General features: G+C 42.4%; 3 protein-coding genes across 3 annotated transcripts; all 3 read right to left on the bottom strand.

The window, feature by feature from the left end:
• Positions 1-420: 420 nt before the first annotated feature.
• PCYB_071910 (cysteine repeat modular protein) lies at positions 421-10,608 on the bottom strand (the record flags this gene model as incomplete). The annotated part of the gene is made up of 2 exons (XM_004221588.1): positions 421-953; positions 1,182-10,608. The coding sequence occupies 2 exons, from the start codon at positions 10,606-10,608 to the stop codon at positions 421-423; spliced, it is 9,960 nt and encodes a 3,319-aa protein (XP_004221636.1).
• A 1,439-nt stretch (positions 10,609-12,047) lies between these two features.
• PCYB_071900 (hypothetical protein) lies at positions 12,048-12,526 on the bottom strand (the record flags this gene model as incomplete). Its single annotated transcript, XM_004221587.1, has 1 exon — positions 12,048-12,526. A coding segment is annotated over one exon (479 nt), but the record flags the coding sequence as incomplete, so codon positions are not given.
• A 2,138-nt stretch (positions 12,527-14,664) lies between these two features.
• Positions 14,665-17,551, bottom strand: PCYB_071890 (hypothetical protein; the record flags this gene model as incomplete). The annotated part of the gene is made up of 4 exons (XM_004221586.1): positions 14,665-15,233; positions 15,463-16,742; positions 16,778-16,820; positions 16,885-17,551. The coding sequence occupies 4 exons, from the start codon at positions 17,549-17,551 to the stop codon at positions 14,665-14,667; spliced, it is 2,559 nt and encodes an 852-aa protein (XP_004221634.1).
• Positions 17,552-18,330: the final 779 nt, after the last annotated feature.

Below are 18,330 nucleotides of genomic sequence, written 5' to 3'. Positions count from 1 at the left end.
ATAATTCTCGTATCGCTTAAAATATGTGAACAAGGTTGATGCCTTGAAATGGGGAAGTAGCACAGAACTATAACGCAAAAAAGGTTAGCCGTGTGGGGTGACTTTTGGTATTGCAGGAGGTTAGCCTAGTTTCATGGCAACGGTGGGAATAGGCAGCCACATAAATGGGGGGGTGTAACCGCGTAAACACATTGTAGACACAAACAAATCACACATTGGTCACCTCGTCGACGTGCGCCAAATGTGAAAAGAATAAAAACAACACAAACGTGGGCAAGAAAAGGGTAGTACCCGACGGTGGACTTAAAAAAAAAAAAAATTGACATCAAAATGGGGAGAAAAGTTAAAAGGGGGTGGTTAAAAAATTGCGCCAAACCGCTAATTAGCCAACTGGTGGGACTTACCCGCTCCGCGCACTCCTCACTTGAACTTCCGCTCGCCCCGATCGCTTTCGGGTTCCTTCTGATCGAAGCCCATCGAAAGAAGCACGCCCTCGATGGAGCCCCCACTGGAAGGGGAAATGTCGCCATCCATATCGGGCATTCCAAATTCCTCAGATGAAAAAATTTCCGAATCGTTCCTACTTATATTAATGTACTGCCCTTTCAGCTGCTCCAACATTTTAGTGAGGTCTTTATGTTCCTTGTACAGTAGCGCTGTTTTTTCTTTTATTTTGTCCTTCTCGAGCATTTGTTCGCCGGACTTTTTCTTCTTCGTGTCACTAATTCGTTGGCACTTGCGCAGCTTCTTGTTTAGCCTTCTCAGCTTCTTCCTTTCCTGGAGCTTTTCCAATTTTTTGTATTGCCTGAACATGTAAAAGTAGGCAGTGAGGTTTCCGCAATACTTGAGCTTGAGTTCTGTGAGGATTATATAAAATTCGGAGAGGGGGATTTTCCTGTCCAGGAGATCGTCGCTGAAGAATGAGAAGAGTTTCTCTTTCTCTTCCTCGGACACTGTGCGGGGGGTGAAGCGGCGGTGTGAAGCGGTGGTGTGAAGCGGTGGTGTGAAGCGGTGGTGTGAAGCGGTGGTGTGAAGCGGTGGTGTAAAGCGGTGGTGTGAAGCGGTGCTGTGAAGCGGTGCTGTGGTGATGAGATAATTCGAGGCTGCGCCCAATCGATCGTGTAACCTATCGATGGGGCCACGTAATGGCGAGCGAAGTGCTGGCGCGCCGAGGGTGTTACCTTGAATTTCGGGACCCTTTCCTCCGCTTAGGCTGGACTTTCCAGAAGTTTCCCTAGACGACTCCCCTGGTGCCGTCTTGCCAACGCTTCGATAGGACTCCATTCGGTCCTCTTCAAAGAGCGAAGAAGGAACTTGCAGCGTGTCCACATCGAGATTAAGCAAACCACAATCATATTTACAATTTTTCAAATTAATTATCTTGCTTTCTTCCAACTTTTTATTTTCGCTACATTTTTCCATCCGTTCGAGAGACCACTGAATAATGTTCTTAAAGTTCTGCTCCTGATCCATGGACACGAATATTTTATCCTTCTGGTCCAGATTGTCAATCAAGTTTCCTATGTTGATGGTAATTTTAAATATGAATTCGAAAAAGCTTTCCGAAATGTACGTTAACGTGACGTTCTTCATGAATATGTCGAGCAATTCTTTGTAAATTTCAATTGCGAACATTCGCTGCTCCTTGTTCATATTTGCACAGACGGACTGATAATTATTTTTGGGAAAAAAGGAGAAACTCATTTTTTGTTTTTCCGGTAAATTTTGTGGGAAAAAATGGTCATCATTTTTATTTCCTTTTTTTCCCTGCACGTTCAGGCTTCCATGTTGTGCGTCATTCTTGGCTCCACGTGTTGGTCTTCTTTTCGCCCCCTTTTTTGATGACCCCTTTTGGATGTTTCCAAGGGATTCGTCGTTTGGGAGATCTTCTCCTGTGCCTTGCCTGAGTTGCGCGTGCCCTCCGCGGCTACCGCAGTGGCTACCGCAGTGGCTCCCTTTTTGGGTGCTTCCACAGCTGCGAAGACTGCCAAGAGTGCCAAGCCTGCCAAGACTGCCAAAACTGCCAAAACTCCCAAGACTGCCAATCCTGCCAAGACTGCCATTATCACTGGAGCGGCCCCCCCCCAGCTGCTTCATCCCCTTTTTCCAAAAGCCGCGCACATTTTTGAAAATTCGCCCGAACGGGTTAGCAAAAAGTCTGACTTTTTTTTTTTTCTTCATAACGCGGTCAGGTAAAATAATCGAAATTTGTCTTGCATTCTTGTCGTAGGAAATTAGGGGCTCCTGTGCCTTTCTCCTTTGTACAACATCCACGAGTGCTTTGGCAAAACTGCTAACAATGGGCACGTGGTAGAGTGCCTTCTTCCGTCTGAGGTTATCGATGCACTCGTAGAACAGACAAATCAACAATTTCACAGTGAACATGACATGCAGCAAAATTAGGGAAAACAAAATCACAAAGTTCAGAAATTCATTCAAATTGATAGAAAGCAAAATGGAGGTAACCACAATGGTTGATGTCCATATGAAGAGGCTGGTATTTTCCAACTTGTTTAGGGTAAAAAAATTTCTCTTATCAAATGGTTGGAATATAAAATGCACACACAAGGAAAATATCGCCACGAAAGTAATTAGCAGCAACTTGGAAGTGTTCGTTTCGTCTGATGGGAACAACACAACTGTGGTGATGAAAAGAAAAAATATCTTCCTCGCAAAGACGATAATCTCCCAGTACCACCTGTTTGGCAAATACCCATTGTGTAGGAAGCCATATTTTATGCGAGCATTTTCTTGAAACAAATTGTGCCTATTAGTGTACAGGACGAAGAAGGAGAGTAAGGGGATACCCACAGACCATATAACCGTTCCTGATACACCCAAAATGAAAAACTTCAAATAATCTGTCTTCAAATCACACTGGACACTACTAACCCTACTTAGGATATATCTGCCCAAATTCTTTGTGTACATAATGTACGAGCAGTCAAAGAGCTGAAACATTCGCAGAGACGTTTTTGCATGTATCATAAATAAAAAGGTAACATATACTGGAATCATATCTTCAAAAAAAATAAATGCTCTATCCATCCAAGTGTAGTGTTCTAATTTTATATATCTCAACATCATGATGAATCTTTCTTTAGAATAGCATTTCTCCAAGGAGTTTGCCAAGAAGTAAATTCTCTCCCTTTTGGCTATACTGAGCAAGTCCAGTTTGTTCGCTATTGCTCTCTTCCTCAACAGAGTGTATATATTCAGGATAACAAATAACATAAAAGTTAACGTCCCCATGAGGAGTACAGGGATAAAAAAAAATAACAAACTGGAGTAAAAGAAAGAGTCCGCATAGCTTAGGTCAAAATAATGTCTCAATAAACAATCGATGCTAATGATTCTTCTACTCTCTCCTATATTTATCAACTTGGTAATATTGATATACAACTGGTATACAAACTCTGGTAAAAGGAAATTTTTATCTTCTAAAATGTTAATCAGTAGCATACTCGAAATATAATTCACAGCAATTTTTATAACAATTGAATGGATCGACCTTCTGTAAAATCCAGAGGACACATTCAAGTATGATATCAGAATGATGATAAAGCAGAATGTAATATAGATGGAGAATAGGATAACTATGTTGACTGTATTATTTGGACATTTTACACACACAGATCGCATAAATGTGTTGGTATATCCCTTTGCACATTCTACACATAAGTAATTATTCATGGTGTGATGACATTTATTTCGTTCAAGACAGGCACCTTGTATTGGACATTTTATAAACTTCCACTCACTTACATCTATATTTTTTGTCATAACTTCATCTAAGTAGTACCCTTTTTTAGATTCTGGCTTCACATGATCTTCTGCAGTTATGTGAATATTTTCTAACCCTAATTGGATTCTACTCATGGCATTTTGGTATAACCCTCCTTTGCATATGGCCCCTTCTAAGCAAGCCAAACAGTTCTGTTTACTGTAAAAAAAACCCTCCTTACAGAAGCAGTGCGTTGGGTAAATAGATCCTTCCAAACTTGTCGATTTGGGGGGACAAGACACACAGGATGTTTCATCTCCAACGAAGTTTTTGAATGTCCCTTCTTTACACCGTTTGCATACCTTAACCGATCTGCTCATATCCTTCGATTCTAGGTAGTACCCCTTGGCACATTTACAGTCATCGTAATTGTGGACAGAATCTACTCCCAGCGGGATTGCCGTATTATCTGGGCATTTCACAAAATGCTGATACTTTGCGTACACTACGTTGTTGTTGTCTCTGTAGAAGAATCTCTTCAAAAGAAGGTTCATTACATTGTCTTGCCTTTTTTTCTGGTTCATTTGCCCGTTTGGAGTATCCGCTAGTTGGTGCCTCTTCAGGGAGAGACTCGTGGACGCGTCAGCTATGGTGCTCAGGCGGCTGAGCAGCATGACGGGGAGGGGCTTACCGAAGTAGTTACCGATGGGGCGTTTCCTGCGGCGCTTGCCCTGTTTGCGCCACTTACCCGGACGTGCGCCTTCGCGGGGTCGAATAGCAGCTCCGCTCTGAGATCCACCCTGAGCCCCCCCCTGAGATGCGCTCGCACTTCCACCCTGAGCCCCCCCCTGAGATGCGTCCACATTTCCACCCTGACTGCTGGATTGACCCCCCTTCTGACTTTCCGCCTTCCCCCTGTGCGCCCCGTCACCCCCGAGCATACTATATTCATGGATCACCCAGTTAACGAAGCGGCGCCCCTGGGAGGGGCCGAACGACTCGATGTGCCTCCTAATGACCTCGATCATCTGATTGTACATGTCCGGGGGCACTTCGAATATGCTCTCCCCCTGGCAGTACATCTTCGTGAAGGAGCACGGCTTGCACGTCCGTTCTTCCAAGTAGTACCCCTCATTGCAGAGGCAGAAGTAGAAGTCTGCGTTGTTGATATTCCTAAGAGTAACACTATTAGGGGGGCACTCGTGACAGGCTTCATTCGCTATAGTCGATTTGTAGGTCGAGTTTGGGCACCTGCTGCATAGCAGCAAGGAGGGGTTCTTCTTAGGTGTCTTGCTCTGTTCATGGGTAGTAGCCACGTTTGCCATACTATGAATGAAGGCGTTCCTCCTTGTGAGGACTTTCCCGAAGTGCACAAATGAGGGGAACTGACTAGGTTGTTCGCTACTATGGCGGGTACTCTGCCTCCTGACAGACGTGTACGCATTTATAACCTTATTGACCGGGGCGTTGGGGGTGTAGCCAAAGTTGCATTGGCAGTTAGCCAATTCGTAAGAACCCATTTTTAGATTTCCAGAATTTTCAGGGCATTTTATAGGCCCGCTAAATTTGTTCTTTCTGTTTCTCTCGGGGCAGTAATATCCTATGGGGCATTCCATACACATTCCCCTATTCCTGTTATAGTAAAAGCCCTTACGGCATATGCACTCGTGAATAGATTTAGCCCCCTTCACTAGGGTGATGCTATTGGGGGGACAGGAAGTGCCCAAGTCGTTCGATATAGTATCTTTGTAAAAGTTCAGTGGGGCCAATTTACAGTGCTCATTTAAGTTGTAAGATTCTTGGAGGTGCTTTACGTACCCTTCTATACATAAGCAATCCTTAAAGGAGTTATTATATTCGTTCGGCACCTGCGTGACGGAGTTTTTTGGACATATGACTGCATCTCCAATGTATTGAGTCAATTCATCGGGAGGAAAGCTACCCACACAGAAGTGGTTGGGGAGACATGTAGAACAGACCTTCTCCGAATCTTTGTAGTAACCACTATAACATGAGTTGCAACTTTCTACGGTGGTACTTCCAAACTTTTTATTCATAGATTTGTTTGGACATTTTTTACATTTCTCTGATGATACAGTGTCTTTGTAATAACCTATGCTACATTCCATGCAAATATGTTTGGGGTCAATTTGCTTTGGTTTATAAGAGTAGGTATTAAAGAATAGGTTATAATAATGCTCTTCCCTTGATCCCTTTTCTTGTACCTTTTTCATGTTAATAGGTTCATATCCCCTTTTGCAGAGGCAGCTATCTATGGTGGTAAAATCGGTTCGTTCCTCTGACAAAGTCTCGTTATGTTTGGGGCACTTTTGTATTGTTTCTAATTTACTTGGACAGTAATGGTCTGCTAAACACTTCTCACATTTAGGGGATTCAAACTTATCGAAGGTTAAAAAGTACCCAGGATCGCAGGTGCAGAAACTTTCTGCCTCCGTTTTAGCCCCCAATACGTAGGAGGTTGAATTTTCGATGCACCCATTTCCTTTGCATAGATTATTCGATATGGTGTCCTTATATTCTCCAAATTTACAAGGAGAGCAAATGAATTGGTGAGGATTTTGGGGATCCTTTATATATTCATATCCTACGTCACAAACACAGTGCTGCTCTTTGGTGGGAAATGGCTCAAAGGTAGTTTTATTTTCCTTACAAGGGATACACGAAGTGTACCATTTTATATTCTTTTTGATCTCATTAAGATTGTTGTAGGAGCCCTTCGGACATGGATGACACTTTTTGTTTTCGAAGTAGTGTCCAATCATGCAGACGATCTTGAAGCGGACATGTAAAGTAGACACATGAAATAATCCATGCATTGTCACAGTCAGTTCGATTTCTGGCGTCCTAATTTTGTTCAGCTTGATTAGTATTACTCCCGTTTTTTTGAGGATAATAACTTTCTGTCCCTTTAGAGAGGGGCTCATATCAGTTATTGTAAAATATTTTATCTGTTTCTTATCTCCCTTAATGACAGGCGCAAGTTCGATACTCTTATTGTACACATGCCACGTATTTTGTTTGTATGTCACTTTGGTAGTACTCAACCTTTCATGCATGAAAGACGACACAGCATGCTGCATCTCATTCTCCTTGGTTATGAAGGAGTTAATAAAATTGGTCTCTTTATGCGAGTAGGTAAAAATGGAATTTATTTTGTAGCTGGACATATGTTCATTCCTTACATACCTGTAATATTCTATTTTTTTTTCTGACATGTCCGTTGAGTATATATGCAATTTGTTCGACTCACTGTTGGAGACATAAATGATGTACTCGTCCATCTTCCTTATCACTGTCATGTCCTTCGCGATCTCGGAAACTATCTCCAGGTCCTTTTCTATGTACGTATACATATGTTTTATGTATCCCTTTTTTACCTCCCTTGATGGGACGTTCTTCGATTGAATCCCAAAACTTTTATTCTCATTCTTCTGGTCTATGAAGGATTGCTTGGGGGACAGCTTCGTCATCTTTTCCCCCAGTGCGTAGGTCTCCTTCTTCTCCGCATGTGCACCACTTGGGGGTGCCCCTGTCAAAGACCTCAACTTCACGGCTGGATCCAACACAAGGTCAAACCACAAAATTTGGTGAAACTCGTATAGAACGAAACACGTGATGATGCTTTTGTTCAGGCACTGAATCTTAATCGGAGTGGACTTAATAAAATTATTAAGGTCCGAATCGTTCAAATGTATTTCTTCAAAATAGCTATTCCAGAGGGAGATTAAATTATCATTAAGCAGGAATAAAAAAAAGGTGTCCCCTTGGTAGGTGAATTTATGTATACTATTTGTTCTGGAAAGCTTTACTGCATACCTAGTTTTCTCCAGGGTGAAGTCGTAAAAATCGCTGGTTCTGTACTTCTTCATGGCTAGCTGCTTCCTGCTGAAGGTGTAGATGTAGGCAATGGCGTTCGGATTCATCGACGAGTCGGCTGCACTTTGGGAGCTCGCCGGGGGGATCGAGTTGGTGTCGTCAGTTTCGAGTCCACTTGGGGCGGTGCCGACGCTGTTAACGGGGTTAGCGGCGTTACCAGGGTTAGCAGGGTTAGCAGGGTTAGCGGCGTTACCAGGGTTAGCAGGGTTAGCGGCGTTACCAGGGTTAGCAGGGTTAGCGGCGTTACCAGGGTTAGCTGTGTTAGATCTGTTAGCTGTGTTAGCGCTGTTAGCTGTGTTAGCGGTAGCGATGGCCGGAGCCTTCGGGGGCACCAGCTCCAGGAAGGAAAACGTGGGCGCGTAAAAGTTGTACTTCATCAAAAAAAATGGAGTCAAGTGCTCAGCCGTCACAAACCAAAGGGAAACGTAGTTGTCCTCCTCGTGGGACCAGAGCGACAAAATGCTCATTTTTAAAGGGGTTGTCTCTTCCTCGTGGATATAAAAGTGGGTTCTAAGAACCCCGAACAATTTTATAGTTAGGTAGGTATTATGTGTGCTGTCTGGAACGCTTCGCACATGGAAAAAATGAGCAAAATCTTCATACGGAGAAAAAATGAAGTTGGAAAGGTTGATGAGTGAAACGGAGCTAAGTCCATCAAACTGACTCTTCCTTTCGCAGAAATAATTTAGGGAAACGCCAGTACTCTTTATTTGTTGTAAAGAAAAAGTATAAAAGCGATTCTTTTTTTTGGCTCCCTCAAGTATATCATCATTTTGGGAACTCTTCCTGAAGGAGCTTTTAATATAGTTATAGTAGAAAGCGCTTGAATATTTCCTAAGCCTGTTAATGTGCGTTTCTTCTACAATTTTTGTCGAGAATTCTTTTAAATGACTGGCGTTTGTAAGTGGGCATGAACTGGTGCTCAACGAAAATAAGTGTTCGTTCAGACTAAAATTTGACATGTCGTTCAAGAAGACTCTATCCTCAAAAACGGTGGTTTCTTTTTTTAAAATATACTTTACGTTCGACGTGTTGTAGTCACTTAAAATAATTCGGCCTACGTAAGTGTATCTGACTATGCTGTATTCTGGATTTTTTATACATATCAAATTGGACCCATTTTTCAAATTGGAAATTTTGTGAAAAGAGAATTGACTAACGCCTTCTTTGTCATTCTCCCCACTGATATCTAATCCTTCACTGATCTCTCTGGTAAAGTCATTATTTCGATTGAGCATCGTTTGCATGTCAAAAATTTTATCTGCGTAGGCATAAACAGTGGAGTACCCCTTGGATCTGCTCCAATTGTGAGTTATTCTCTGAATGGACTTGCTAATATCTATATTAATCAATTTTTCAAAACCGGTTGGATGCATATTTTCCAGAAAGCGTAAGTTCCTACATTCATAGGAGTATTCTCCATGCATTATGTAGATCTCCCTATTCTGCATAAGCGCATTGTCAATATTTAAGGACAGATTATTCTCCTTATTAACATTAAACACATTAACAGATGTATTAAAAATGTGATCGCTCGATAGCATGCTCCCCACCTTGGTCAAATAGCCTCCACGCAAGCACGACTTAAAGTGCTCATTAGAGTAGTAATCCCTATAGCATGCACATATAGAAAAAACAGGATTGCGATAAACCCGCATGTAAAAATTTCTGAAGGAAATAGTCACAGCTATGTCACCATCTACAATATGGTAAGTATAATCAGTAGATTCTTGTATAATATTCCTAAGATGGTCTTCATTTCTTTTAGGTGGATCGGAACAATCTCCTGTGATGAGTGATAATCGAAAATCGGACACATTCTTCATCGTCACATCGAAGTTAAAAAAGGATTCATTAATATACGTAATGTCATTCATTATTATGTCTTTTTTTATCTCACAAAATTCTCGAAATATAAACCCATTCTTGTTAACAAAGCAATATATTGTCCTTAATTTTTCTGGATTCCTACAGTAGTTATGTGTGTATTCTATTCCTAAAATTTCCACTATGTTTAAAGCACTCCAGGGTAGACATATATGACCTGATATCGACCTGTCTTGGCACCCATTGTACATTTCCCCATTCCCTCGCAATTCTTCACTACACAAATCGTACAAAATGGAACGCACAGAATTCTTATAATTGACTTTAAAATTTGCAATGTCCTTATCAGCATCTTCCAAAAAACCAGCACAAAGGGTTATCTTACTGAATTCATTAAAACAACTTGCGCTAACTTTGTCCATGTCTAACACATTATGAGGAATGCAATATTGTTTATTTCTATGATAACGAAACACTTTATTTTCTCCGCATAGATTATCTAATTTTCTTTGCTTTTTTGAGATGATACAACTTTTCTTCTTTAATCTATTTACAACCTCTCTTGGGATACTCTTAATTGGGAGGGTTGTTGGGAACCCAAAACATTTAATGATTTTTCCGCAGTTGTCTACACATCGAGGGGAATTAACATGTCTTATTAATTTTAGTTTATCGAAGCAATGGCATTGGTTTGTCTTTTCTGAGAATCTTGCTATGTGCGGGTGGCAGTACTGGTTCAACATGATTTGTAGGGCGCTGTCCAGGTCTCTGCTTTGGTAAAGGTATATTAGTGTACTTTGTGCAAAGGACTCCGCTGGATGCCTCTCTTCCGTTGGTTTATCACCCTGTCCGTTCACCTCTCTGTGCATCTCGTTGTGCATCTCGCTGTGCATCTCGCTGTGCATCTCGGAAGCAAGTCCACCTCGCCTCCCCCTCTTGCGCCTACCCCATTTTAGGCCCATTGCCCCATCCTCGCCGACTTTCACTTGACTCCCTCCGATCGGTCTCCTCCGCCCCCTCTCCGCAGCCTGCTCGTTCTTCCATTCACCCTCAACAGAATTCACGTCGAAAATTTTCAAGCCTTCCCTTTTCTCATTCCTACACGTTGGTACATAAAGCCACAAAATGGTGAGAAATAGGATCATCAAGTTTATAGTCATTTTGTTGTCTACTTCCAAGTGTGTCAAGCGGGGTTGCAGCGAAGGAAGCGCGTGCTCATTTGAAGGTTGCTTTTTTTTTTTTGCTACCTTTGGCTACGCGGGATGGGTAGGCGCGTCTACTTTAACTATCTCAGCACAGATTCGCCGCTTTGTCTACACGCACGGATGGCTTCTTTTCGGATTTCCTTTATCCGTCATGTCTACTTGTGGCATAGGAGTTACACACACATCTACGCGAAGTAAAAAAAAAAAAAAGTACAAGGTGTACCGATGGGTTAAACAGATGGGATAGATTTGTACAAATCGTGCCACTTCATCTTTAAAAAAAAAAAAAAACAGCAAAGCAGAAGAGCAGCAAAGCAGGACAAACGCAGGCCTACTGTTCAGAAAGTTTATATACACATTTTAAGACTAAAAAATTGGACATGAGTTTTTATCTGCTATGTTGACATGAATAAATGGAGAAATCTATTTTTACTTTTTTTTTTTTTGTCTCTCCTTTAGCTTAGCAGGCTTACCCAAATGGTACACAAAAGTGTAAGTGCAATATGTACCACGGTGGAAGAGGTATGACTTGTGGTGGTGCTCCAGGTTGGACCTTTTTTTTTTTTTTTTTCAATCATGTAGGTTGCATGCAACAGTATATCTGGACAACTCATTTTTTATCTTACTTTTTTTTTTTTTTTTTCACACACTTTAAAATGGCAAAACACGGATTAGGTACATAACTCGGTTATACACACGTGTATGCATGCACATGTAACGTACGTGTGCATTCGCGAAGCGGGCGCCCCTCTCTTGTGTTTACTTTCGGGGGGTAGGGAGGCGAATCAGCTGCAGACTCATGTTGCAGGAGGCAAATAAAATTTTTAAAGGGGGCGTTAAATGCTCAAAAAAATAAACAACTGAACAAATAAATAAAAAAAAACTGAATGAAAAAAAAAAAATTACATTTTACATATAAATAAAGTCGAGCCAAATTTTAACTGCCTTTTTTTTTCCTTTCGAACCGCGTTCCTCTAAATGGGAAAATTCTTCACCACAAGTGACATTTGCCATGTTACGTTCGAATTTTACAAAAAGGGGGATCCATGAAAAATGCTTGTATTGGGGGGCTGGGTCTCAAAAAAGGGTCAACCGCTGGGAAGATTAGACCCAAAAGTACAACACATTTTCGCCTTCGCTTCGAAGCGCAATTGCTGCCGACCCCCACACCGAATGGGATCTCCTAATTAATGTAGTCCTCACCGGGGCATTCGTTTAAGATCACATTTTTCCGTACGTTCTGGTTTGCGTTTTGGCTTAGGTTTTGGGTCGCACTTCGAGCTGCACTCGGGGCACCATTTGGGGCCCCATCTTCAGGGTGATTTCCCCCCTCGGCGTTGTCCCCCTGTTCATCCCCCTCCTCCTTGCACACACTTAGCAAATTGCTAACAAACTTGGCCGAGAGAGAAGAGTAGCTTTGCGGTTTTTGCAAAACGAGTTCACTGTTATTCTTCGTAATGACAATATTTTTGCTACATATATGAAAAATCTTCTGAATGTTCTGATTTTGCTTATCCAAAGAGGTCATTATATCCTCCACATAAGCATACGCCTTGTTCTCCTCATATATGACGTTGTTAAAAAGATCTATGTACTTTTGTATTTCTTTTATGTACTCTTTGATATAGGTTAGGGTTTCTATCAGGACTGCATTTGGCTTTGCCGACCTAAGGTGTACAATATCTTTAATTTTTTGCAGTCGGTCATTTATATTGTTACACAATTCATCGCACTTCGCGGAGCAGTTTACGCCAACGCCGTTGTTAAAGCTTCCATGCGGCCTTTTCCCATAGCTGTCGTTACTCCCCAAGGGTTCATGACACAACGTTTTAATGTTTTCATTGATCAGTTTGTGACATATTTTGTCCGTCATGGTACTCCTTCCCGTTTGGTGTAGACGCGGGGAAAACGTAGCAGGTCCGTGCTAAAGCGCAGAGCTGATGGAGGGACAAGCGATACACGCGTAAATTCTCCTCGCGTGAAAAACGCTTCAATCTTGTGTACGCAAAGGTTGTCTGGTTAAGGAATATTCTCTTAATGTTGCCACAAAAGAGGGGGCGCGATTACTCGATAAGCAAAATTTTAAAGGGAGATACTTTTACACCTTCATCAGATGGACCATAATTTTTTTTTTTTTGCCTATTCGTTTGCACACAATGGGGAAAATACGTATATTTTTTTTTTTTTCTGAACTGTTCATGCAAAATTGCAGTTCGTGCATATATGTTAATGCTCGCTTAGTGGGTTTTCCTGGTTCGTGTTAAGGCCGACTTTTAGAGCTCCTTTGCGCTATTTTTGGGTTATGTTTTGTGCCGCACTGCGCTAAACTGCGCTGCTGAGTTGCGCTATTCTGTACTGTTTTTTTTCCGCTTGCCCACTTTAGCGCAGAACTGTGCACAACAATTAGCTAGCTAAAATGAAAGCTTATAAAAAAAAAAAAAAAAAAATTATTCACAGGCAAAAGTCACAATTCACTTGTGTACCTAATTAGGGGAAATTTCTCCAACCCCGTAAAAAGCAGCTCACACTTTTTCTGCTTAACGTTTGGGATAATGCCCCCCTCCTCCTGTCCTATATGTACGATGCCCCCACGCAGGTGTTCCTTTTTTCTTCACCTTCTAAACAGACTGAAAAATGTAGAAAAAGTCGTCATGCCTTATATTACATGAGCGTATAAAAGATGAAATGGACGTAAATCACTGCGTATGGCAGTGAGAAGAACGAGTCATTTCTCTTTGTGTGGCATTTAAAATTTCGCCATTTTAAACCAGAATATGCTAGGGAGAGACCAAATGAAGGCGTTCCTTCATTACAATTTTGCCAAATGGTTAAATGATCAGTTGTTCGGGGTGAACCGCAGCCTCTGCGTGATGGAGGAAAAAGGGGCTGCGCTTTGGAAAAAGCAAAAACTGTGCGCGTCACTCCACTTAACGCTTTGCACAATGTTGCCTTGTTGAAAAATCACATGCGCGAAAGAAAAACGAATGCCCTTTAATTTTACACCATTATGTGAAAAGAGTGAGGGGGTGCACGTTTGCCAAGGGACAAAAAGAATGAACTGCCATCTGTGCAGTTGCGCATTTGGGTAAAATAAAAAACTGCCCTTTCATAACAATAATTGTGATGTACAAAATGGAACCTATTTTTGTGACAGCTGTGCTCTGTGTATGCCTTTGTAAAGTGGACGCGATTCACAAAACTGGAGTTTGTGCAAAGTCGCGTCGTTTTACTTGTCCCACTGCTTCTTTCATTGCTGTTCCCAATTATTTTCCCCGTGTTCTGCCCGAAGAGCTCAGCCCCACGCTCCACATACCGCTGGGCGTAGCCCACTGAATTGTGTGTTAAAATAAAAATTTACTCAAAATGGGTAAGTTCTTTTTAAGGAAAAAAATTAAATACGATTAAAAAATGAAAACATATGTGGCGAAAACGAAATCAGCACGTGTGTTTGTCTTATCGGTTTTATGAAGAGGGCACAAATAAATCACGTTAATTACTAAAAAAAAATAAAATGAAATAGCAAAAGGGACAGCAATGAAATGGAAATAATCAAATGGCGTTAAGCTGGTAGCAACGAAGTCGCGGTATGGCAACGCCGTGGGGGCAGGAAACCGCAAATGGGTCAATCCTCCCAAAATTCGCTTACAAAAAAAAAAAAAAAAAATTTACTGGGCAGATATGCACACATGGTGTGTAAACAGTACCTTCACTCCTGGACTCCCTAAGAGGCGCACTGAAGCAGGTGAACGTTGCACAAGGTAGTTGTTTTAACGCGCGCATAACATCACAATTCGGAAAGGAAAAATGGCGCGAGTGCTGGGATAAGGAAAGCGGGGTGGCGTATGCACAGAGAAGGGAGGAGTTAACAAAATGAGTGCATGGGTGGATGAGGAGACAGGCTGTCAAATCATGTGCGTGTCGCCTATCTGTGTATCTCTTAACGCGCCGCTCATCCTGCCGCTCACCCTGCCGCTCACCCTGCCGCTCATCCTGCGCACTTCCCCCAAGTTTCTAGATCGGGTCACTGTTCTCCGGCTCGTGGTAGCTCTCGAGACTTATCGAATCAATGAACTTGGCCTGGTGCTTGCTCTTGGTGTACTTCTTAATTTGGTCATTGAGCCAGAGATAAAATTCCTGGTTCGTGGTTAGCCGGTCGGCATAAATCGTGTCGTAACTTTTGCACGCTTTGATGATATTCGCGTACATATTTTTCACAATTTTTTTAATAAAATAAGTAACCATTTTTATTGGTGTGTACTTAAACTCATTTTCGAAATGAACGAATAGCTCTAGAACGGTGGAGTCTCCATTATTCACTGGGTATATTAAGAAGCATAAATTGGCTGCCCTTTGTCTGTCTATTTTGGGGGTGGGTTCTGGCAACTGGCAGTCAAAAAAAGTGACTTCTCTTTTTACTTTTCTGAATTTTAAAGGGGTTTCCTTGACTTTTAATATTTCCTCGTTTTTGTTTATGTTCATTTGCTCGCACATGTTTTGGTAGAACTGGATGTCTTTCTTCAGCTCCGGGGGGCACGTGCAGCAGAGGATTATGCAGCCGAGCTCTTCCAGCGAGTTGGCGCCTGCGGGGGAGAAGTAAAATGGGGGAGAAGTAAAACGGGGGAGAAGCAAAACGGGGGAGAAGCAAAACGGGGGAGAAGCAAAACGGGGGTGAAGCAAAATGAGTGAAGATGTTTAAATGGAGGCGGAGAGGTATTGAAGCAAAGGAGTAGAGCTGTAAACGCATCAAGCCGCCTATCCGCTTATCAGCTCATTCGACGATCCACCGATCCGCTCTCGCGCTGCACTCACCCAGGCAGTACATCAGGGACTCCTTCTTCCCTATTATGGGGTACTCGTAGAGCTGCGCAATGAGGGCGCTGGATTTCGACAAGCTCTTGATTTTCGCGGAGGATGTCAGAAAGGGCACCCAGTGGGTGCTTAGCTCCGTTTCGCTGATAATAGACAGGATCTTGCTGACCTCGTAGGGAAGCTTCGCTCGTATATGCACAGAAATGTTATTGTCACTATCCACTCGGTGCCACAAATCCAAATATTTATCATTTTCTTTAATCCATCCTTCTTTGTTTTGTTTCATTTTCCTAAAATTTTTAAATCGTCTTGAATATTTTTGAATAATTTTAACCATATGGCGATTACTTCCTTTTGTATTTATATTGGTTTCTTCTTTGGAATTTTTCTTCGTGAATGAGACTTTGCTGCTACTGAGGACGCTGGACCCGTTGCACTGGTGGTGATACATTTTGTCCACAATGACTTGACTCTCTCGTTTTGCTTGTTCCTCCTCGTCGACATGGTTGCTGCCGTTGGGGTGGTCGCCCGCTGGGCGCTCCTTTGGGTCTGCTGGCTCTTCTAATCGATCCTCACGTGGATCAGCACGTCGGTCCTCAAGTTGGGCCTCATTTTTAACCTCGCCACTTTGCGAGCTTCTCTCATCACCATTTTGCGCGCTTCTCACTTCGCCGTTCTGCTCACTGCGCACCTCGCCGTCCAAGCTGAGCCCCATGGCGGACGATCCGCAAGGGAGACCCTCGTCGGAGTGGGCAGCGGAGTGGTCGGCAGAGTGGCCAGAGGAGTGGTCTGCGGAATGGCCGGCAGAGTGGGCAGCGGAGTGGTCTGCAGAGTGAGCCTCAGAAGGTTTCCTGTTCATATTCGCATCTTCTCCCAGAGTGCGCGAAGTGTTGTTGTCCAAGCTGTTGCTCATCGTGTCAGAAGATACGCTGTTGTTCTTGTCCACATAAAAATAGTATGAATAATCTTGCAGCACATTCGACATCTCATGCAAGCGGAAAAAATTTAAAAAATAAAAAATTATATGGACTTTTAAACTATTCACATTATAACTGTTATTTTTATCAGTACAGTTCTCCTCATAATAATTTGTTAACATTTGAACAACTTCTTCGTCGTTTATTTTTTTGAAATAGTTAATATAATACTCTACGTACTTTTTTACGTGTAGGATTAACTTTTGCGCTCTGAAAATTTTCTCGTCAGAAATATATTCATCAATTTTTTGCGAGAAATTTCGTAATTGTATGAAGATGACGTTTCTGTCAATTTTGCCATCACTGGTGGGGGGGTCGGGACTGACGAGAGGACTTACCCCGTCAGCAGGGTGTCCCAAATTATTTTTTTCACTTGTGTGTCTGGAAAATAAGGATGACGAAGCATTCAGATTATTCGCACTCCCGTAATGTGACCCTTCTTTACCTTCACTCATGATTTGTATATTTATTTTTTGTTTTTCTCCTTGCTCATTCTCCTCCTGGGCGTTGTGCAGGTGGGAGGGGTCTCCTCCGTCTGGGAGTTCCCCTCCCATGGGGTCATTCTTACTGTTGAGGCTGCCAATGTTATGCATGCTCGACATGTGGTTAGCATTTCTCTCCCCAGGGGAGTCATCCCCTCCCTGCGCGGAGCCGCATGGCGCATCCTCACCACGCTGATGGGAGGCCCTCCAACAGAAGATACTGCCTGCCTTGTTGGCGTCCACCGAATTAACAGTCGAATAATCCTTCTCATGTTCACCACAAAAAAAGTTATTCTTATGACAAAAAAAGTTAGAAGTTTTGAAAAACTGATTTGGTGGCACCGTTAATTCGGAATGTGTGTCTTCCTCATTTATGTAGTCTTTTTTCTGCATGCAATTGAGATATTGGCAAAGTGTGATCCATACGTCATGCATGTCGCAATGCTGTGTATTGTCTGCTTCTTCCATCATGTTATCATCGTAAGTGGACATGGTGGTGTCCTCATTCTCGTCAGGTGCACCCCCCTTGTAGTTTTTGCTTTCCGCGTGGGCTATCTCGTTCTTGTCGCCGCAGACGCGTCCTAACTCCTCAGGTGCGAATCCTGCATCGTGTGCCTGATCGTTGAGCATATTGTACCCCCCTTGGTCGTGGTAGCGGTTATAGGCGTAGAGATCGTTGCGGTTGTAGGCGCAGCTACCGGGGTTGTTATCAGTGTGGTCTTCAGCGCGGTCATTTTCGTTGTTGCTATTTTTTCTACTCTTTTTATTACATACATTTCTTCCCTTTGCTATATCCGTTTTCGGAGCGTGCGCCCGTTTGTTCCCTCTCCTTTCGCTTTTTTTTTTTTTAAAAAAGCATCTGGGTTTTGGCCAACTTCGTTTTTGACCTCCATTTCTGAAAATTCCCTTCTTTCAGGCAGCTACTTTAAAAGGAGTTCCCCTTTCACATGTATCTTTGGATTTTTTTTTTTTTTTTACTTATTTTTTTATTTTTTACTTATTTTTTTTTTTTTCTCCCCCCGGTCCTACGCGTTTCCTTCCTGCAAGTTATACTACTGGGATGTTGCCCGGTAATGGAAAAGGCGTTGCTGCATGCACCGCGGGGGTGGGTGATGATATTCGAGAGTGTAAAAAAAAGTTCTTCCTTCTGTGAGGACAATATTTCTTTTTCTTCCTTTTGTGAAGGTAGTGTTTCTTATTCTACCTTTTGAGAGGGTAATATTTCTCGTTCCACTTTTGTTGGCGGCTATGTTTCTTTTCCTTGCCGTTGCGCATCTCCTCCTCCTCCTGTTCGCAGGAATTAGTTCGATCTAGGTTGAAACTTCCGAACTGCTAGTTTTGGTTATACATGGAAATATTTTAATTTGTTCTATCCTTTTTTTTTTTTTTTTTTTCTCTTCCCTCAGTGG

Source organism: Plasmodium cynomolgi, chromosome 7 (genome assembly GCF_000321355.1).
Source record: "Plasmodium cynomolgi strain B DNA, chromosome 7, whole genome shotgun sequence".
Lineage (NCBI taxonomy): Eukaryota > Apicomplexa > Aconoidasida > Haemosporida > Plasmodiidae > Plasmodium > Plasmodium cynomolgi.
Note: the sequence above shows the minus strand (reverse complement) of the source record. Positions and strands in the feature narration are given on the sequence as shown.